This window comes from Spermophilus citellus, assembly GCF_964194105.1.
Source record: "Spermophilus citellus genome assembly, chromosome: 13".
In the NCBI taxonomy this organism is placed as follows: domain Eukaryota; kingdom Metazoa; phylum Chordata; class Mammalia; order Rodentia; family Sciuridae; genus Spermophilus; species Spermophilus citellus.
Genome location: NC_138193.1, coordinates 85391297 through 85409186, shown reverse-complemented (window position 1 = coordinate 85409186; position 17890 = coordinate 85391297). Strand labels below are relative to the sequence as shown.

At 36.3% G+C, this 17890-nt stretch overlaps 2 protein-coding genes across 7 annotated transcripts in view; one reads left to right on the top strand and one right to left on the bottom strand.

Annotated features, from left to right (window-relative positions):
• Nucleotides 1–7764, bottom strand: part of DHX57 (DExH-box helicase 57) — a 61521-nt gene extending 53757 nt beyond the window's left edge. The window contains exons 1-3 of one of the 5 annotated variants that reach the window (XM_081263807.1): nt 7709–7754; nt 4089–4157; nt 133–362 (exon numbers count right to left, since the gene is read on the bottom strand). In XM_081263807.1, coding sequence (XP_081119933.1) covers nt 133–356 — 224 coding nt within the window. In that variant the 5' untranslated portion in view covers nt 357–362; nt 4089–4157; nt 7709–7754. The other 4 variants (XM_081263805.1, XM_081263808.1, XM_081263806.1 and 1 more) reach the window with 4 other exon arrangements.
• Nucleotides 7765–7799: 35 nt separating this feature from the next.
• MORN2 (MORN repeat containing 2) lies at nt 7800–17537 on the top strand. Of its 2 annotated transcripts, none has more exons than XM_081263816.1 (4): nt 7800–7931; nt 12313–12419; nt 15570–15706; nt 17225–17536. In XM_081263816.1, exons 3-4 carry the CDS (start codon nt 15570–15572, stop codon nt 17325–17327), a joined length of 240 nt encoding a protein of 79 aa, XP_081119942.1. In that variant the 5' UTR covers nt 7800–7931; nt 12313–12419; the 3' UTR covers nt 17328–17536. The 2 variants fall into 2 exon arrangements, with proteins under 2 accessions (XP_081119942.1, XP_081119943.1); XM_081263817.1 differs by lacking the exon at nt 7800–7931 and adding an exon at nt 11840–11863 and having other exon boundaries at nt 17225–17537.
• Nucleotides 17538–17890: the final 353 nt, after the last annotated feature.

Here is a 17890-nt window from a genome sequence, read left to right as displayed (position 1 = left end):
AGGTTTTAAAATAAGAACAATTAACTTGACCAGAATTATTTGGCCTTCCCCTCCTCTCCATCAGCCACCTGTTGTCAATTACATTAGGAATTGATACTGTTTCCATTTTTGAACGTTCAAGAGTATAATGACCTGGATGAGTGCTTTGATTCACTGAAGATACAAAAGTCATCTCCATCATCCCAAATTCTACTTGAGGCCTTTCTGTTGCCACCAACACCACTGCCACCGCCACCACCACTGCCACCACTTCCATGAGGTTTATTAGTATGACTCCTGCTTCCTCTTCCTCCTTTAGAAGATCCTTTTCCACCTCCTTTGCCTGGCTTGCCTTTTCTTCTTACTGAAGAACTCATTTTCACCTGAAGGAGAAAAAGAAAAATATAGGCATTATAAAACTAGGCAAGTATAATAATTCTTCTTTGTCAAAGTTATGAGTATAGCTTACTTTTAGAAATAAAGAAAAATGCAGATTTTTAAAAAGACTAGTTTAGAAGCAGTGTACTAAATTGCTTAACAAAAAATTTCCAAGTACATATCTCTCAGAACTAATATTTAATGAGTTTCTCTGATACAGATTTCTTAACCAGGAATGATTATCAGAATGCGGGTGAACCAGTTTGCAAGGGAAAACCAAGGAATAAAATCACTGGGAGGAGCCCTCTTGGGGTCAAAACATATATCAAAGAGGAACCTCAGAAAATATCACTTCAAACTCAGCCACAATTTGATGGGATTAATTAGTAGAGGGAGTTACTCCACTGGGCATTGTTGAAAACTGAGCAATCAACCAGCAATTGGTGGAAGTTAACAACTATGTGTCAGAGGAAGAAAAAGAAAGCCCTATCAAAACTACTGTCATAACAGTGTAACTCTGGGCATACCCAAAGCTGTATTTCCCCAAGGAACAATATCAGAGCTCAATACTGTAGGTAGGAAATAGACTTCACTAAAATAATCCTCCCAGTCTAAAAGTTAAACAAAGAACTGACATTAAATTCTGGACAGAGAAGAACTAGTACCCCATAGTTGCTAGAATATATTATAAAAAATTATTAGTTTCAAAAAGGAACATTAAAATGATATGTGACACATGAAAAACATGTATAGACTTATGTTACTTGAGCATGATTCATACATGGAGTAGTATGGGGCACAAACTGCCTATGAGTGAGACCAAATGTCAAATTTAACAGAAAAGACTTTAAAATAGCCATTAAAAATATGTTCACAAAAATAAAGGAAAGCATGATTAAAGAAGTAAAGGAAGGTAAAATGACCATGTCATATAAAATTGAGACTATCAGGGGCTGGGGTTGTGGCTCAGTGGTAGAGTACTAGCCTAGTATGTGCGAGGCCCTGGGTTCGATCCTCAGCACCACATAAAAATACATAAATAAAGGCATTGTGTTCAACTACAACTACAAAATAACTATTTTTAAAAATTGAGATTATCAATAAAGATATATATAAAAAAAAGAACCAAATGGAAATTCTGGAGTTGGAAAGTACAACTTAAATACAAAAAGTCACTAGAGGTGATGAGCCACAGTGTCTACAGACTGGCAAAACAAGTAACTGGTGAATATGAAAAAAAGATTGACAGTGATTTTTCAAGTTGAAAAACGAAGAATGGAGAAAAATAAATAGAGCCTCACAGAAAAGTGGGATACCACCAAGTGTACCAAATGCACATAACAGGAGTACCGGAACAAACAGAGAGAAAGGAAGGAGCAGGACAAATGGTCAAAGAAACAATGCAGGAAACTTCTCTAATTTATTGAAAAACAATAGCCTATATATTCGGAAGCTCAACAGACTCCAAAAAGAATAAACAAAGAAATCCACAGACACATTGTAGTAAAGATCACATTACTGAAGGTCAAGGACAAGGAGAAACATCTTGAAAACACAAGAGAAAAACAACTCATCACTTATAAGAGAAACTCCTGTAAAATAAGATAACTGATTTCTCAGAATAAACAATGGAGAGCAGAAGGTAGTGACATATATATTTAAAGTACTCAACAACAACAACAAAAAACCCTTAGAAAAGCTATCTTTCAAAAATAAAGGAGAAAGAAAATATTTCCCAGAAAAATAAAACTGACAGATTTGTTGCTTGTAGACCTGCCTTAAAACAAACACTAATGGAAGTTCTTCAAGCTAAGCAAGTGTTCCTATATGGTACATTCAAATCCACATGATAAAACAAAGAGCACTGGTAAAGGTTAAGTATGTAATTATAAATAAACAAAACAAATGTATATTTTTCTCTTTTATCCTCAATTTAAAAAGCAATTAAGCCAACTGGGTGGCACAAGCCAGCAACTGGACTGAGGCGGTTGAGGCAGAAGGTTCACAGGTTGAAGCCAGCCTCAGCAACTTAGCAAAACCTTTTCTCAAATAAGAAATAAAAATGAAACATGACAATAACCATTTTAAGTTACTAGTTTTCATTCTCCATTTATTAAAAATCATTTGTATTATTTATGTCTGAAACTGGTGCGCATATGGAGAAGAAAGTAATTTATTTCATCAAAGAACTAAACACCAATGTCATCTAAAAAAATAAAGCTTTATCCTTAAGTAGCAAAAAAAAAAAAAAAAAAAAGACTGGTAAAGCAACCCTGGGTTCAATCCTGAGTACTAAAATTAAAAAGCAAATATATAAAATAATATGTATATGATATAATGTTGGAACTATAACCATAGGAATAAAAAATAAAATACATGTGTAATATATTTGTACAGAGTAGACAGGTGGGAGCAATATTGTATTGGCTAAGAAAATCACTACAAATGTTAAAGGAATAATTATAAAAGTGTATTGTTGGGTTTATAACATTAATAGGTATAATATGTATAAACAATACCACGAGGAGGGAATGAATATATACAGTATTAATCCTTATGTATATTGCTGGAATCAAGCTTGTACAAATCTGAAGCTGATTCCAATAAATTAAGATGTATATGTTAGACCCCAGAACAATCACTAAAAATACATTATAAAATATTCCCTTAATGAATAAAAGAAAGCAGTAAAGTAGGAAGAAAGGAACAAATAGATATGAGATGTATATCAACAAAAAGCAGAATGGAATGATAGCTGTAACCCCCACTATATTATTAACAATAAATGTAAGTGGTTTAAAAAATGCAATAAAAAGATGGGCTAGATTTAAAAATTCTAACTATATCTAATTTTTTAAAGTCTGATTTCCATTTTATTATTTTTTCCCCCAGAAAATGGTTTTTCTTCAGTTTATTGGACCCAGTTCCTTTCATAGGTTTTGGTGGAAATTATAGGGCAGCACCAGCAGGTCTAAACACATGTGTGGGGGTGAGGGAGTTCAGTCTTTACAGGGTTCATGAGATCAGTTCCTAAACCACCTTGCTATGATTGGCACAACTCACATAGTAAGGCAACTTCACATAGAGCTTGGGAAGCATATCGAAGACACTTGCTTGGGAAATGTCCCTGATAGCTGTAGTCTCGACTATGTTTTGAATGATGGACTTCTTAATAGCCTTTCCCTTGGGAACATACCAGGTGCAGTTCATACAGTGAATAGGCTACATATGGTCATGGCCCTTTGGTCCTTTTTGGCATGGCCACTGTTCCTTCTTCTTCTTCTTCTTCTTTTTTTTTTTTTTTTTTTTTTGTTTATTATCTTGGAAGGAAAAACCCAACTAACTATATGTTATTTATAGGAGGGACACTATAAATTTAAAGGTATAAATAAATTAAGAGTAAAAGGATGGAAAAAAACAAATTATACAAACAGAAACCACAAGAAAGGTGGAGTTGCTAGGTTAATATCAGGCAGAAATATTATGTGAATGAACATATATAAACAATGAACAATGAAATATTCATCTAGCCATTTCTTGTATATCAGATCCTGGAAATATAACAGTAAAGACAAAATTCCTGCTTTGTGAAGAAATTTCCTTTAAAGGATAAAACAGACAATAAATAGATATATAATATCAAATAAGTACTGTCTTAGTCTGTTTCCTGTTGCTATAGCACAATACCTGAGGCTGATGGATTTATAGAATAACGGTTTATTTTGGCTCACAGTTTTGGAGGTTGGGAAGTAGAAGAATATGATGCCGACATCTGCTCTGATTCTGGTGAGGGCCTCATGCTGTGTCATAACATGGAGGAAAAACAAAAGGGCAAGTGTGTATGTGAGGAAGAGACACAACACGAGGGGCTGCCTTGCTTTATAATAACCTACTATCATGAGAATGATCCCATTCCCTCAAGAAAAGCATAATCTCTCTTAATGACCTAACCACCTCTTAAAGGCCCCATCTCCCAATATCATCAAAATGGCAACCAAATTTCAATCCGAGTTTCCCAGTGGTCAAATAATACTCAAACCAGAGCAGGTGTTATCAAGGAAAAAAAACCAAAAAACCTCCAGGCTTTTGTTACAGAGTAGTTGTTTAAGGACTCTCTGAGATCACATTTGAATGGATATCTGAACAAATTGGGAGAATAAGCCATGAAATACTTGTGAAAGGAACATTCTAAGTAGAAGCAATGATAGATTTAAGAGTTCAGGATAGGGCTGGGGTTGTAGCTCAGTGGTACAGTGCTTGCCTAGCACGTGTGAGACACTGGATTCGATCCTCAGCATCACATATAAATAAACAAAATAAAGATATTGTGTTCATCTAAGACTAAAAAAAAAAATTAAAAAATTTAAAAAAAAGAGTTAGGGTATGTGCTGGTCTGGATGAATAGTAAGAAGTATGAAATGAGGAAGGGAGATGAGGCCAGAGAGTACAAAAGGTCATAAATCCAGGGAAGGATTTTGGGTTTTATTATAAATATGATAGGAAGTCACTACTAAAAAGCTGGGACAAAAGCTTGACTTATGTTTTACAATAATTATTCTAACTGCTATTTGACAAATAAAGTTGGGGGTGGGTGAAGAAAAACCAAAGAGGTCAGGAAACTGAAACAGTTGTTCAAGATAGAGAAAAAATACAGTGGTTTGAACTAGGATAGATGCAGTGGAGTTAAGTGGTCCAAGTTCTGAATGCATTTTAAAGGTAGATAAATTACATAAGTAGTATGAGAGAAAAGAATCAAGATTGTGATAAGATTTCTGGATACGAGCTAAATGGATAAATAGTAGTTTCATGTACTTAGAAGGGGAATATTGGGGAGGAATGAATTTGAGGTGAGTATAATGAGATCAGACTGGCTTTTTAACATATGAGAGGTTGATTTGATACTTTAATGGAAATGTATAAAAGGTAGTTGGATATATGAGTCTGTATTGAAGGGAAAGGTAGGGTTATTGTACTTAATACTCCAAAACATTGCCAGATAAATATAATTTTCTATTTTTACAGAGGAGGAAACCAAAACAAGGAACATATGTGATTTACCTAACAGCACCAACTATAGAAGCAAAGCCTGGAATCACGGTTTGAATAAATCCATTTGACTCTGAAGCTGAGATTCTTCCATGATAATTTCTCATTCACACGCACATACACACACACACACACACACACACACACACACACACAGACACACCTTTTATCTTAATCTAAAATTTAAAGGTAGTTTGGCTTCTCTCTGATTTGTGCCCTGTTGTTAATTAATTAATTAATTTATTTATTTTTTAGAGAGAGAGAGAGAGAGAGAGAGAGAGAGAGAGAATTTTAATAGTTATTTTTTAGTTATCGGTGGACACAACATCTTTGTTTGTATGTGGTGCTGAGGATCGAACCCGGGCCGCACACATGCCAGGCGAGCGCTACCGCTTGAGCCACATCCCCAGCCCCCCTGTTGTTAATTTATAAGGATGACCCACTGGCCACATGGAGAGGTCAATGACAGTGAAACAAAAGTTTAATCTGACTCATAAATCCTCTAGAACCAGAAAGCATGCTGTGCCAGGCAGCAGTTTGGTGGAAAAGAACAAAGGGAAGGCCTAGGCTGTGAAGCCAAGACTCTCAAGACGAAGGGATCTCTATTACAAAAACAAAAAAAGTTTATCAAGGCAAAGAAAAGTACTTTTCTGGACTGTGTGGGGTTAACAATCTGGGAAGTTCATACACAAACAGGGTACAGTGGCTGGCCATGATGGGATTTGAGTCAAGGTTTTAAAATAAACTGATTACTTTCCATTATTTCCTTCCCCCTCCATCCTCTGGCCCTTATAATTAAATTAGGGCAACCCCCAATTTTTCTTTCATCAGGCCACAGCCTTTCTTGGGGCTTATGCAGGAAAAGCCAGGCAGGACAAACAGTTAAGGACTAGCTAATTTGAATAATTCTAGGTAGGCCCTGGGAGGCATCAGGGAGGGCTGTCCCTAATTGTCCAGTATCTGGTCATAGATTGATTTAGGGAAGGGACAATATGGGCTTGATGGGTGAGCTTGGAAAAGGAAGTGTTGGGAGTATGGACTCTGGTCCTTTGTTAGCTAACCTTGGAAAGGGCAGTTTCTTCCTCACCAGGTAGGACCTCAAAAATGTCAAAACATCTTAGAGAATAAGAACATGATTAACACATCCTTCCAATCTAAATTTGAAGACTCAATCATTACAAATCCCTGACTCCAGATTCCTTGTAGATAAGAATAGTATAAGAAGCCAAATTATAAGTTCTATAAAAACAGAATACAAAAAATTAAAAGATTAACAGGTGATCAAAACAATGGGACAAACTGAATTTATTAATGTTATGCAATAATAATTATCTATTGTTAATAAAACTTAGAAAAATTGGAAAGGATATACAAATCAAACAGATAAATCAGAACTTTATCTCAAAAATCACCCAGTCCAGGTAAATTTGTGTACTGAGAAACATTAGGAAAAAAGCAAGATACTAAACTGATTTAAAACAACTTGTCTCACACCAATCCAGAAAATGTTACCTTTACAACTCGATCTGAAATTTTGCACATAAAATTTTGAATAAAGACTTCCTGGCTGTCGTTGTATCCAATATCACTCTCTTCCCAGACATTCTGGGAGAATAAGAAATATGTTGTACAATCCACAGGCTTAGATTCCACTATTCTATTCCATCTAGCCTGGGAAGATTCCATCTTTCTTCACCTAAGTTTGGCTCGAAGAATATCCTTTGTTTCACTCCCAAGTTTGGCTCCCATGTACAGCATCGCCCCAAACTGGGCACAGAAAACTGAAGACACTCCCTTTTTATCTCATGCAAATCTCGGACCAGAAAGAATCATCCAGCTCCATTCAGCTACCCAGACACGTACCGTTCTTCGCTCCTAATCCTTTCCCCAAATAGTTAAACTCGACTCGAAATGGAGACAGAGACAGGAAACCGAGTCTGAGCCCCTCCAATCCAACCCCCCTCCAAGCCTGAATCCGCTCTCCCGCCTCAAGCCTGAGCGTGGAGAACCTCCGCTGCAGCCCACCTGGTCCGGTCCCAGGGCCTGGGATCCTGCTGGTCCTGATACACTGGTGCCAGGCAGACCAGGCTGGGGCACAGCGGGACAGGATGGTCCTCAGATGCTGACCACTCTCGGAGCAGGAAGGCGGCCGCACACTGACAACTGGGGCGACGCACAAACCACGCACACAAACACACACCACTGATCCTCCTTAAGGGAGGTCAGCTATGCTTCCCGGCTGTCGGGAGGCGGCGCCCAGGGGTAAGAGGTCGCAGCTGGACTCGGCCACCCCCACGGACCTCACCTGGAGCGGCTCCGCCGCGGCCCAGCTGCGGCTGCACAGCTTCGGCGCTTCCTGATTGGCTCATCGCGTATTCGCTTCCGGGTGAGAGGTTGCCCGGTTGCCCAAGCAACCGAGTCGCTCTGGGAGCTGTGTCGGCTAGCGCTTTGCTCCCTCCATACCGCAGAGCTGGCGGCCCAAGGGGAATCGCAGAGTCAAGAAAGTTTCTCCGACCTCTCTCCAGCAAGTGAGTGCCCTTCCTCCCAAGGCCCTGGCGGGGAAGAGCACCTGTAAATAGAACTTTTGGGAGCCAGAGCTCGGCCCTGTAACTCCCGACCGGGTGTGACAAATCTGTGTACACTGCGGTGTGTGTGTGGGGGGGATTCTACATTGATTCAGCCCGAATTCCTTGTTGTGATACCTTAGGCAAGAGCCAGCCTCTCTGGGCTTCAGTTTCCTTCATGGTGCCGGATGGTGTCGATCTTTGAGGTTCCATCCAGTTCCAACATCCCAAAGTTTCGAATGTGGAACTTTCTAAGGGCAATTGAAAATAGTTCCGTGTCTTTTACGATTACATTTAGTGTTCTGCTTAGTAGACATTTAATGACCGCTTCCTAAGTGCCATTCATTCGCTAAATAGACAGCTCATATTAATACTAAACACTGAACTCAGGAGGGGGACAAAAAAGATTTGATTAACCCGCGAGTCCTGTCCCGAGGAGGTGGGTGTGATAGAGAATCCTGACACGAAAGCATTGTTTTAATAGAGCCCTGAGTACTGTGGGGGCTTCTTAAAAGAATCTGGGGGGAAAGAGAAACGAGAAGACTTTGAGACTGACAATTCTTGTGACAATTCTTGAATTGGTGCTACAGGATAACAATGGCTAATACCTACAGAGTTAGACACTAGCCTAGTGCTTTACGTGGTTTAGCTCATTTAATCTAAGGATGAGGAAATTGAGACATAACTAATTTGTCCAAATATAAAGGGGGAGTCCCATTCACCTAGGTGGCCTAATGCCAGGGCATGCCCGAACCCCTAAATACTACACTCTACTTTCCAACTCCTCCAGGATGAGTTAACCAGCCAAAGAAGAGATGTGTGCTGCAGGGAAAAAAGTACAGTATTGCTGCTGGAGCTTTTACAAGGACATCTGGTAGTCTAGATCATTAAACACAGAAAGCAATTCTGTATCTTGGAAATTTTGAAGACACATATCTGTTTACCTCTACAGCCAAATCAGAATGACTGGGGAAAAAAATGAACAAATATAGTTAAATTTTTATTCTTCTAAGATTTAGTGTAATTGATGTCTATATTTAACCCCAAACAAGGTCAGAATTCCAGCAAGATTGCGTTCTACTCCTCACAGCACTTCCATATTGCTATCAGAATTCTAATTATAGTCTATTTTAAAAGTTATTCTTTAAAAAAAATTTTTGTAATTGTAGATGGACAGAATTCCTTTATTTTATTTTTATGTTGTGCTGAGAGTGGAACCCAGTGCCTCACACGTGCTAGGCAAGCGCTCTGCCACTGAGCTACAGCCCCAGCCCTTAAAAGTTATTCTTAATAATAAATTCCTAAACTGGGTGCAGAATGCCTGTAATCCCAGCAGCTCTGGAGACTGAGGCAGGATTACAAGTTCAAAGCCAGCCTCATCAACTTGGCAAGGCCCTAAGTAACTCACTGTGACCGAGTCTCTAAATTAAATACAAAAAAGGATGGGGGTGACAAATACGGTGGAATGTGACAGACATCATTACCCTAGGTACATAGTATGATTGCAGGAATGGTGTGACCCTACTTTGGGTACAATCAGAGAAGTCCAAAATTGTGCTCCAGTTGTGTTCAATAATCGAAGAGCATTCTGTAATGTATAACTGATTAGAATAAATAAATAAATAAATAAATACATACATACATACATACATACATACCCAAAGTAGGGTCACAGGAATGGTGTGACCCTACTTTGGGTACAATCAGAGAAGTCCAAAATTGTGCTCCAATTGTGTTGAATAATCGAAGAGCATTCTGTAATGTATAACTGATTAGACTAAACAAATAAATAAATAAATAAAATAAAAAAGGACTGGGAATGTGGGTCAGAGGTTAAACGCCCCCTAGGTTCAATCCCTGGTTGTTAATAATAATAAAATTCCTAATGACATAAAATAATATTACTTAACAGAAAGTATTTTTTCTCAAAAATAAAATAAAAATGCATTTTTACTAATTCCTTTGTTCCTCATTTTGTTTTGTTTTCTTATTCTCTCCTGGATTCATTTTTCTCCCTATTAGAGTTTATTTCCTTGTATTTCTCAAAGACAAAGTATGAGTACTAAATTCTGAATTCTGCCATGTCCAAAAAATAGTTTAGTTTCCATCACTTTGGACTGATATTTTTGCTGAGGGTAGAACATTGGGTTCAAATAATTTCCCCCCTCAAAGATTTAAATACATCTCATTTTTGTTTTTAATGTCCACTATTGCTGATGTCAGTCTGATTCTTATTCTTTTTACTTTGTTATAGGTAATCTGGTTTTTGTTTGCCTAATTGGCATTTGTCTCTATGTTGTTGAATTTTACTTCAAATTGTCTACCTGTGCAGTTTACTTAGTATTCATTTACAGTCTAAGCACTCATTTTCTTCAGGTCTAACAAGTTTTTGACTATTCAAATATTGTGTCCTCCCCTTATTCTTTCCCTCTAGAAATTTTATTAAACTGGCATTAAATATTTTGGATATATTTTCCATTATCTTAGAATTTTTCTTTGTGCTACTTTCTGTGAAAATTTTCAACCTAATCTACCAGTTCACTAATTTACTTTTCAATTAAATCCATTCTATTATCCAATCCTTCTGAAAGTTTTATTTCACCAGTTTTATTATTAAGTTCCTTGCTAATTGATTCTTAACTGTCTGTTCCTCTTTCTCTCTGAGGATGTTACAGTATTTTAAAGTCTTAAACCTATTGTGCTATTAACTCTGAGATGAGCCTCCAACCTTTCTCACTTGGCACTTAAGTTACCTTTTAAATTAAAACTATCTGTTCCCTTACCCTATGCAGAGATTCAGTAGATGTGAGGTGGGGCCTAGGAACTTAGAGATATTCAAGCCGATTCTTACGCATAGGCCACACTTTGACTAACATCTTAATAGAGTCTACTGTCCAAGAAGTTAGAGTTCACTTATTCTCTATATATTTTCTTCATTTTTGGAAAAAAATATATTTTTTTTACATTTTGCATTTAGTGTACTAACTGTTCCAGGGTTCAGAGATAGAGATTCCCCTCAGTCTTGTGGTCTTGTTTTTTTTTTTTTTTTTTTCCTTTTTTAAACCTGGTCTCCATTCCAGACTCACTCTACTTAGACTTACCTCCTTCCCCACTTATTATATTTTATATTTCCTCCTATTTCCTAATCAAATATTCCTCACCATCTTACCTCTGTTGAACATAAATTTGTACATCAATGTTATAACAGCATTATTCTTAACAGCCTCAAACTAGAAACAACTTAAATGTACATCAAGTAATGAATACACTATTTCTATACAATATATTTGGTAATAAGAAGGAACAGAGAATGAAGTTTTGATACTTGGTACAAACTGATGAAACTTGAAAACATGGTAAGTGAAAGAAGCCAATCACAAAGGACCATTTATTGAATCCATTTCTAAGAAATAAATAGGCAAATCTATTGAGATAGAAAGTAGATTAGTGGGTAATGGGGAATGGAGTTTTGAGGGGAATGATGAGTGAGTACTGATGGGCACAGGATTTTTTTGGGGGGGTAATTAAAATATTCTAAAATTAGATTGTGGTGATAGTTGCACAACTCTATATACTCAATATACTAAAATATTGAATTATATACTTTAAAGGATTAATTTGTGATATGTAAATTACACATTAATAAAGTTGTTATATTAAATGATCACTCATCTAGTCAAAATTATTTATTTCCTCAAAACCCTACATTAGACATGAAACTACCAAGTAATATAGTTGTGTTATTGTGAATTGAGTCTATTTAGGTAGTGCTTAACCCTCACTTATAGGTCTTATGACACAAAATATTTAAACTTATATGACTCTTTTTAAATCTTTTAAAGCAACTTCAGAAGTGTACAAGATAAATTTTATATTTCCTAATGGAGACAAGTATGGTAAGCATACATTTCAATTACTTTTCCTCTGCAGAATATTAAAGAATAAAAAAAATGAGACTCACATTTTATGAAACTGCTATTGGGATATTATTTCAAGTAAAATAACAGAAATCCTAATAGATGAACAGATTTAAAATCAAAATTCCAACATTATATCTAGATCGTATGCCTTGGAAATTTATAGAATCTGCCAGTCTTTTTGGTCCTGGGTCTCAGTGGTTACAAGATGTTCTGAGTTCATATATTGTCTTATCTCTGCTGTCATTGGTTTCAATGCTGGGAAGCTAAAAACAAACAAACAAACAAACAAGACAAAACACCCCCTCTGCAAAAAAAGAAAAGAAACAAAACAAAACCCACATGGCTTTTCCCCAGACATTAATACTATATTTTTTAGTCAAACACAAGTCCTATTTAAAAATCTTTAGTGTTTCTCCCTTGTTTAGATGGTGAATGTATAAGAACATCTTCTGGAATTTATGAGAGAAATGGAGTAGGTATTCATACCACTCCTAATGGGATTGTCTACACAGGAAACTGGAAAGATGACAAGGTATTATTGTTGTTTGGAGGTTTTTTGTTGTTTGTTGACATTGACCCCAGACCCTCACACATGCCAGGAAAGCACTGAGCTACATTCCCAAGACATTTTATTTTTTATTTTGAGACAGGATATCACTAAATTGCTCAGGCTGGCCTCCAATTTAGGATCTTCCTGCCTCAGCCTCCCAAGTATCTGGGATTACAAGTGTTAGCCATTGCGCCCAATTTATTGTTGTTTTTTTCTTTCTATTTGTTATTTATTTATTCTAATTAGGTATATATGACAGCAGAATGCATTTCAATTCATTGTACACAAATGGAGCACAACTTTTCATTTCTCTGGTAGTACACGATGTAGAGTCACATACATGCAGTCATATATGTACCTAGGGTAATGATGTCCATCTCATTCCACCATCTTTCCTGCCCCCATACCTCCTCCCCTCCCCTCTCACCCCTTGCCCAAAGTTCCTCCATTCTTCCCATGCTCTGTCCCCATTATGAATCAGCATCCACTTATCAGAGAGAATATTCAGCCTTTGGTTTTTTAGGATTAGTTTACTTTGCTTAACATGATATTCTTCAACTCCATCCATTTACCTGCAAATGCCATAATTTTATTCTCTTTTAATGTTGAGTAATATTCCATTGTGTATATACACCAACAGTTGCTTTATCCGTTCATCTATTGAAGGACATCTAGGTTGGTTCCACAGTTTAGCTATTGTAATTTGAGCTGCTATGAACATTTTTGTGGCTTTTCAATATAGAATGCTGATTTTAAGTCCTTTGTGTAAAGACCAAAGATTAGGAACTTACACATTCCCAACTGGGGCAAAGTACACTGGAAATTTCAATGAAAATAGGTAAGCTTAAATTTAAGGGTCAAATGGTGGTTCCCTTCCAAGTTTTCTAAGGAATCTCCATACTGCTTTTTAGAGTGGTTGCACCAATTTGCAGTGCTACCAACAATGTACGTTTTCCCCCACATCCTCGCCAACACTTGTTATTGCTGTATTCTTGATAATTGCCATTCTGACTGGAGTGAGATTTGCATTTCTCTAATTACTAGAAGTTGAACTTTTTTTCATATACTTATTGATCTATTATTGTTTTTAATACTGATTGTAAATTAATAACCCTATAGGCTAGATGATTCCATACATTTTACCATTAATAAAAATATATATAATGAGTAGACCAAACAATAAAAATAATAAATAATTATATTTAACATATGTTAACATATGCCTAATATTAAACTCATGTAGAGGGCTAATCGTGTATCTTTCTCATCTCTTTGTAAAGTAAAGTAAAACAGATTAATAATTTTCTCACTGCTGCTGCTGGTGGGGCTGCAAAATGGTGAGGCCAATTTGGAAAGCAGTATGGAGATTCCTGGGAAAGCTGGGAATGGATCCACCATTTGACCCAGCTATCGCACTTCTCGGACTATTCCCTGAGGACCTTAAAAGAGCGCACTATAGGGATACGGCTGCATCAATAATTATAGCGGCACAATTCACAATAGCTAGACTGTGGAACCAACCTAGATGCCCCTCAATAGATGAATGGATAAAAAAAAATGTGGCATCTATACACAATGGAGTATTATGCAGCACTAAGAAATGACAAAATCATAGAATTTGCAGGGAAATGGATGGCATTAGAGCAGATTATGCTAAGCGAAGCTAGCCAAGCCCTAAAAACCAAATGCCAAATGTCTGCTTTGATATAAAGAGAGCAACTAAGAACAGAACAGGAAGGAAGAGCATGAGGAAAAGACTACATTAGGGGCTGGGGATGTGGCTCAAGCGGTAGCGCGCTCGCCTGGCGTGCGTGCGGCCCGGGTTCGATCCTCAGCACCACATACAAACAAAGATGTTGTGTCCGCTGAGAACTAAAATAAATAAATAAATAAATAAATTCTCTCTCTCTCTCTCTCTCTCTCTCTCTCTCTCTCTCTCTCTCTCTCTCTCTCCCCCCCTCCTCTCTCTTTAAAAAAAAAAAAGACTACAGTAAACAAAGATGAATGGGGGGAGAGAAATGGAGAGAGAAGGGAAAGCATATGGAAATGGTAGGAGACCTTCAATGATACATAAAATTATAAGAGGTTATGAGGGGCAAGGAGGAGGGAAAAAAAAAAGGGAGAGAATTGAACAACAGCAGGGGAGGTAGAGAGGGAAGATGGGAGGGGAGGGGAGGGGAGGGGGGATAGTAGGGGATAGGAAAGGTAGCAGAATACAACAGTCACTAGTACGGCATTATGTAAAAATGTGAATATGTAACAGATGTGATTCTGCAATCTGTATTTGGGGTGAAAATGGGAGTTCAAAACACAATTTGAGTCAAATGTATGAAAGATGATATATCATGAGCTATGTAATGCTTTAAATAATCAATAAAAAATAAAAATTTCCATGAAAAAAAATAATTTTCTCACTTAATCCTAAAAACAATCTCATGAGATAGATGCCATTAACACTCTCATTTTGAGTGAGGGAAATCAGACTCAGATTTCTTGCCCAGCTAGTAAGTGATAAAACAAGAATGTGTACTCAGGTTTACTTGAATCCAAATTCACATTCTATATGGCTCTCTACTATTGCCTGAACTAATGATACTATACTATTCCTGAGCTAACGAAACTTGAAGATTTTTGATGTATTTAATATATCTTGAGGATCCTAATAAATCATCATGGACTCCCATGTGTTCAAATGACTCAGTATGAGAACATTTGATTCAGTAGGCTTCACAGACAGATACAGAGGAAGGACAAATAAATTTGTCCTTTTTTTTTTTTTTCCAGGACTAGGGATTGAACCCAGGACACACTACCACTGAGCTACATACCAGCCCTTCTTATTTTTTATTTTAAGACAGAGTCTCACTAGATTGCCTAGGTTGGTATTGAACTTGTGATCCTCCTGCCTTGGCCTCCCAAGTTGCTGGGAGTATAGGCATGCCCCATCACACCTGGCAAATTTGTTTCTTTTTGTGGAAATAAAGGGTGACACGAAATCATGACTTAATATTAGATTTATATATATATATATATATATATATATATATATATATATATATATATATATATTTTAAAGGCTCTGGGGAAACTGAAGTTTTTTGTTTCTGAGGGAATTTTCTTTGTTACAAACAGATGAATGGTTTTGGAAAACTTGAGCATTTTTCAGGAGCAGTATATGAAGGACAATTTAAGGACAATATGTTTCATGGATTAGGAACTTACACATTCCCAACTGGGGCAAAGTACACTGGAAATTTCAATGAAAATAGGTAAGCTTAAATTTAAAAATTACTATAATTAAAAAATAATCTTTGCTTGCTTAAATATTATATTTAGTTAATGCTAAATATACTTTGATAATGTATTTAGTTTTAAGATTTGTTATTTTAGAGAATTGGGAGTGTTTTAAGAGAGGCTAGGACCATCAGAAGCTTCAAAAAGAGAATATCATTTTTAGTGATAATTCATTAGACTATTCGTTTATCCCCTTTACTTCTCTATTAGTATAGAATTTTTTGTAATCAGTTTGCAGATAGAAAACTTATTGCAATTATTAAGAAAATTTAGGCCAATAATAATTTTCACTTGAAATATCTTGATGTATTTTTAAAGTAGCCTTGGGGGTAATTTCATAATTATTTATTTCATTTTGACCTGACATGTGCATACCTTTTGAGTAGGCTAATTTTGTTTTTCCCTGCAATCCTGGTTATTGAACCCAGGGCCTCATGTATGCTAGGCAAGTGTTCTACCACTATGCTACATCCCTAATCTTATTAGGCTAATTTTTAAAATCTGAGCAAAATTAGTTAATTTTCAATTTGTAGAAGCATACCCATTATTGCTCTTTCTGAGCATATGCTTATAGAAACATAAAAGTGAAATAAAACATGAATGAAGCTTTGCAAGCTTGATCACACACTGAATACCATGCCATGCTAGCTGGAGGTTCAAGTTCAAGTTCATTTATAAATACTATTATGTTATTTCTAGAATTTGAGGTGGTTGATATGAATACATTTTGAGGTGGGCTGACAAATGTTCACCTATTTTGACTCTAATTTTGTGACAACAACAGATTACCTTTTCCAACTGATAAAAGGAAAAAAATAAAAGGAGAAAAAAAATCTAATCTGTAGGATAAAGCCTGTTTGTTTGTGTGAGTGCATTTTTACTACTCCAAAGTGCCCTAGAAAATACCAGTACAGCAGGGTGTGGTGGCACACACCTGTAATCCCAGCAACTCAGGAGGCTAAGGCAAGAGGATCGGGGTTCGAAGCTAGTCTCACCAAAAGCAAGGCTGTAAGCAACTCAGTGAGACCCTGTCTCTAAATAAAATACAAAATAGGGCTAAGCATGTGGCTCAGTGGTTGAGTTCCCCTGAGTTCAATCTCCAGTACCCCCCCACTCCAAAAACAAACAAACAAAACAAAATAGCACAGAGCATATCACGTCAAACCTAGTTGATGATCAAGAAATATTTGTTAAATAAATAAGTGAACTAATTAAGCCAGATAACCAATATAAATTTTTCATGTTTTGATTGTTTTGGTTTTATATGAAGTGAGCTTATGTGATCCTAAAATCTTGGACATCAAAATTTTTATAATGACTGTGTTTGTTTGGGACATTGTTTTTTTTTTAATACAATATGAAAGGAGAATTCTGCATTTTAAATCCAAATTTGAAAATGGAAAAATATGCTTCACACATAGGGTGCAATGTGCTAGACAGTCTGTAGATTCTTCATCTTGATTAACACACAAACTTCTTTTTCACTATTGCAGGGTGGAAGGTGAAGGGGAATATACCGATATCTATGGACTAGAATGGAGTGGTAACTTCCATTTCACAGCCGCTCCAGGCCTGAGACTAAAGTTCCAAATGTAGATGTTCTGCACTGAAGTTTAAATGCGGCAATTGAAGCCTTTAGTTGTAAGCAGAGCAGCTAAATTTGTTATCTGAAATGACTTTATACACAACCTCCACAAAATTGCCAATAAAACTATCACTCACTTATGCCTTATTGAATTTTATTTTCATTATTTTACTTTCATTGAATACATTATGTGATTCAATTCAGAGTCTGCTTATTTTAATCCATACAGCAGAAATATTAACTTAACTATTAATTAAATAGTTAATTTTCCAATCCTGGATTTTGTCATCTTTTTTTTCCCCCTAGTTTGTGCTTTCATGTTTATTTTTGGAGAAAAAAAATCTCCCTGCATTATCCTTTGTAAGTATGCAGATATTTGGTCCCTATTGAAATTTTTTATTGTTGTGATAATGCTTACATGAAGTCTACCCTCTTAACAAACATGTTGTGTACAATACATTATTACTGACTTCAGGTATAATATGGTACAAATCTCTATAGCTTATTCACCTTCTTTTTAAATACACATGAAACAATTTTTTAAACTATTTTTTAGTTGTCAACGGACTTTAAC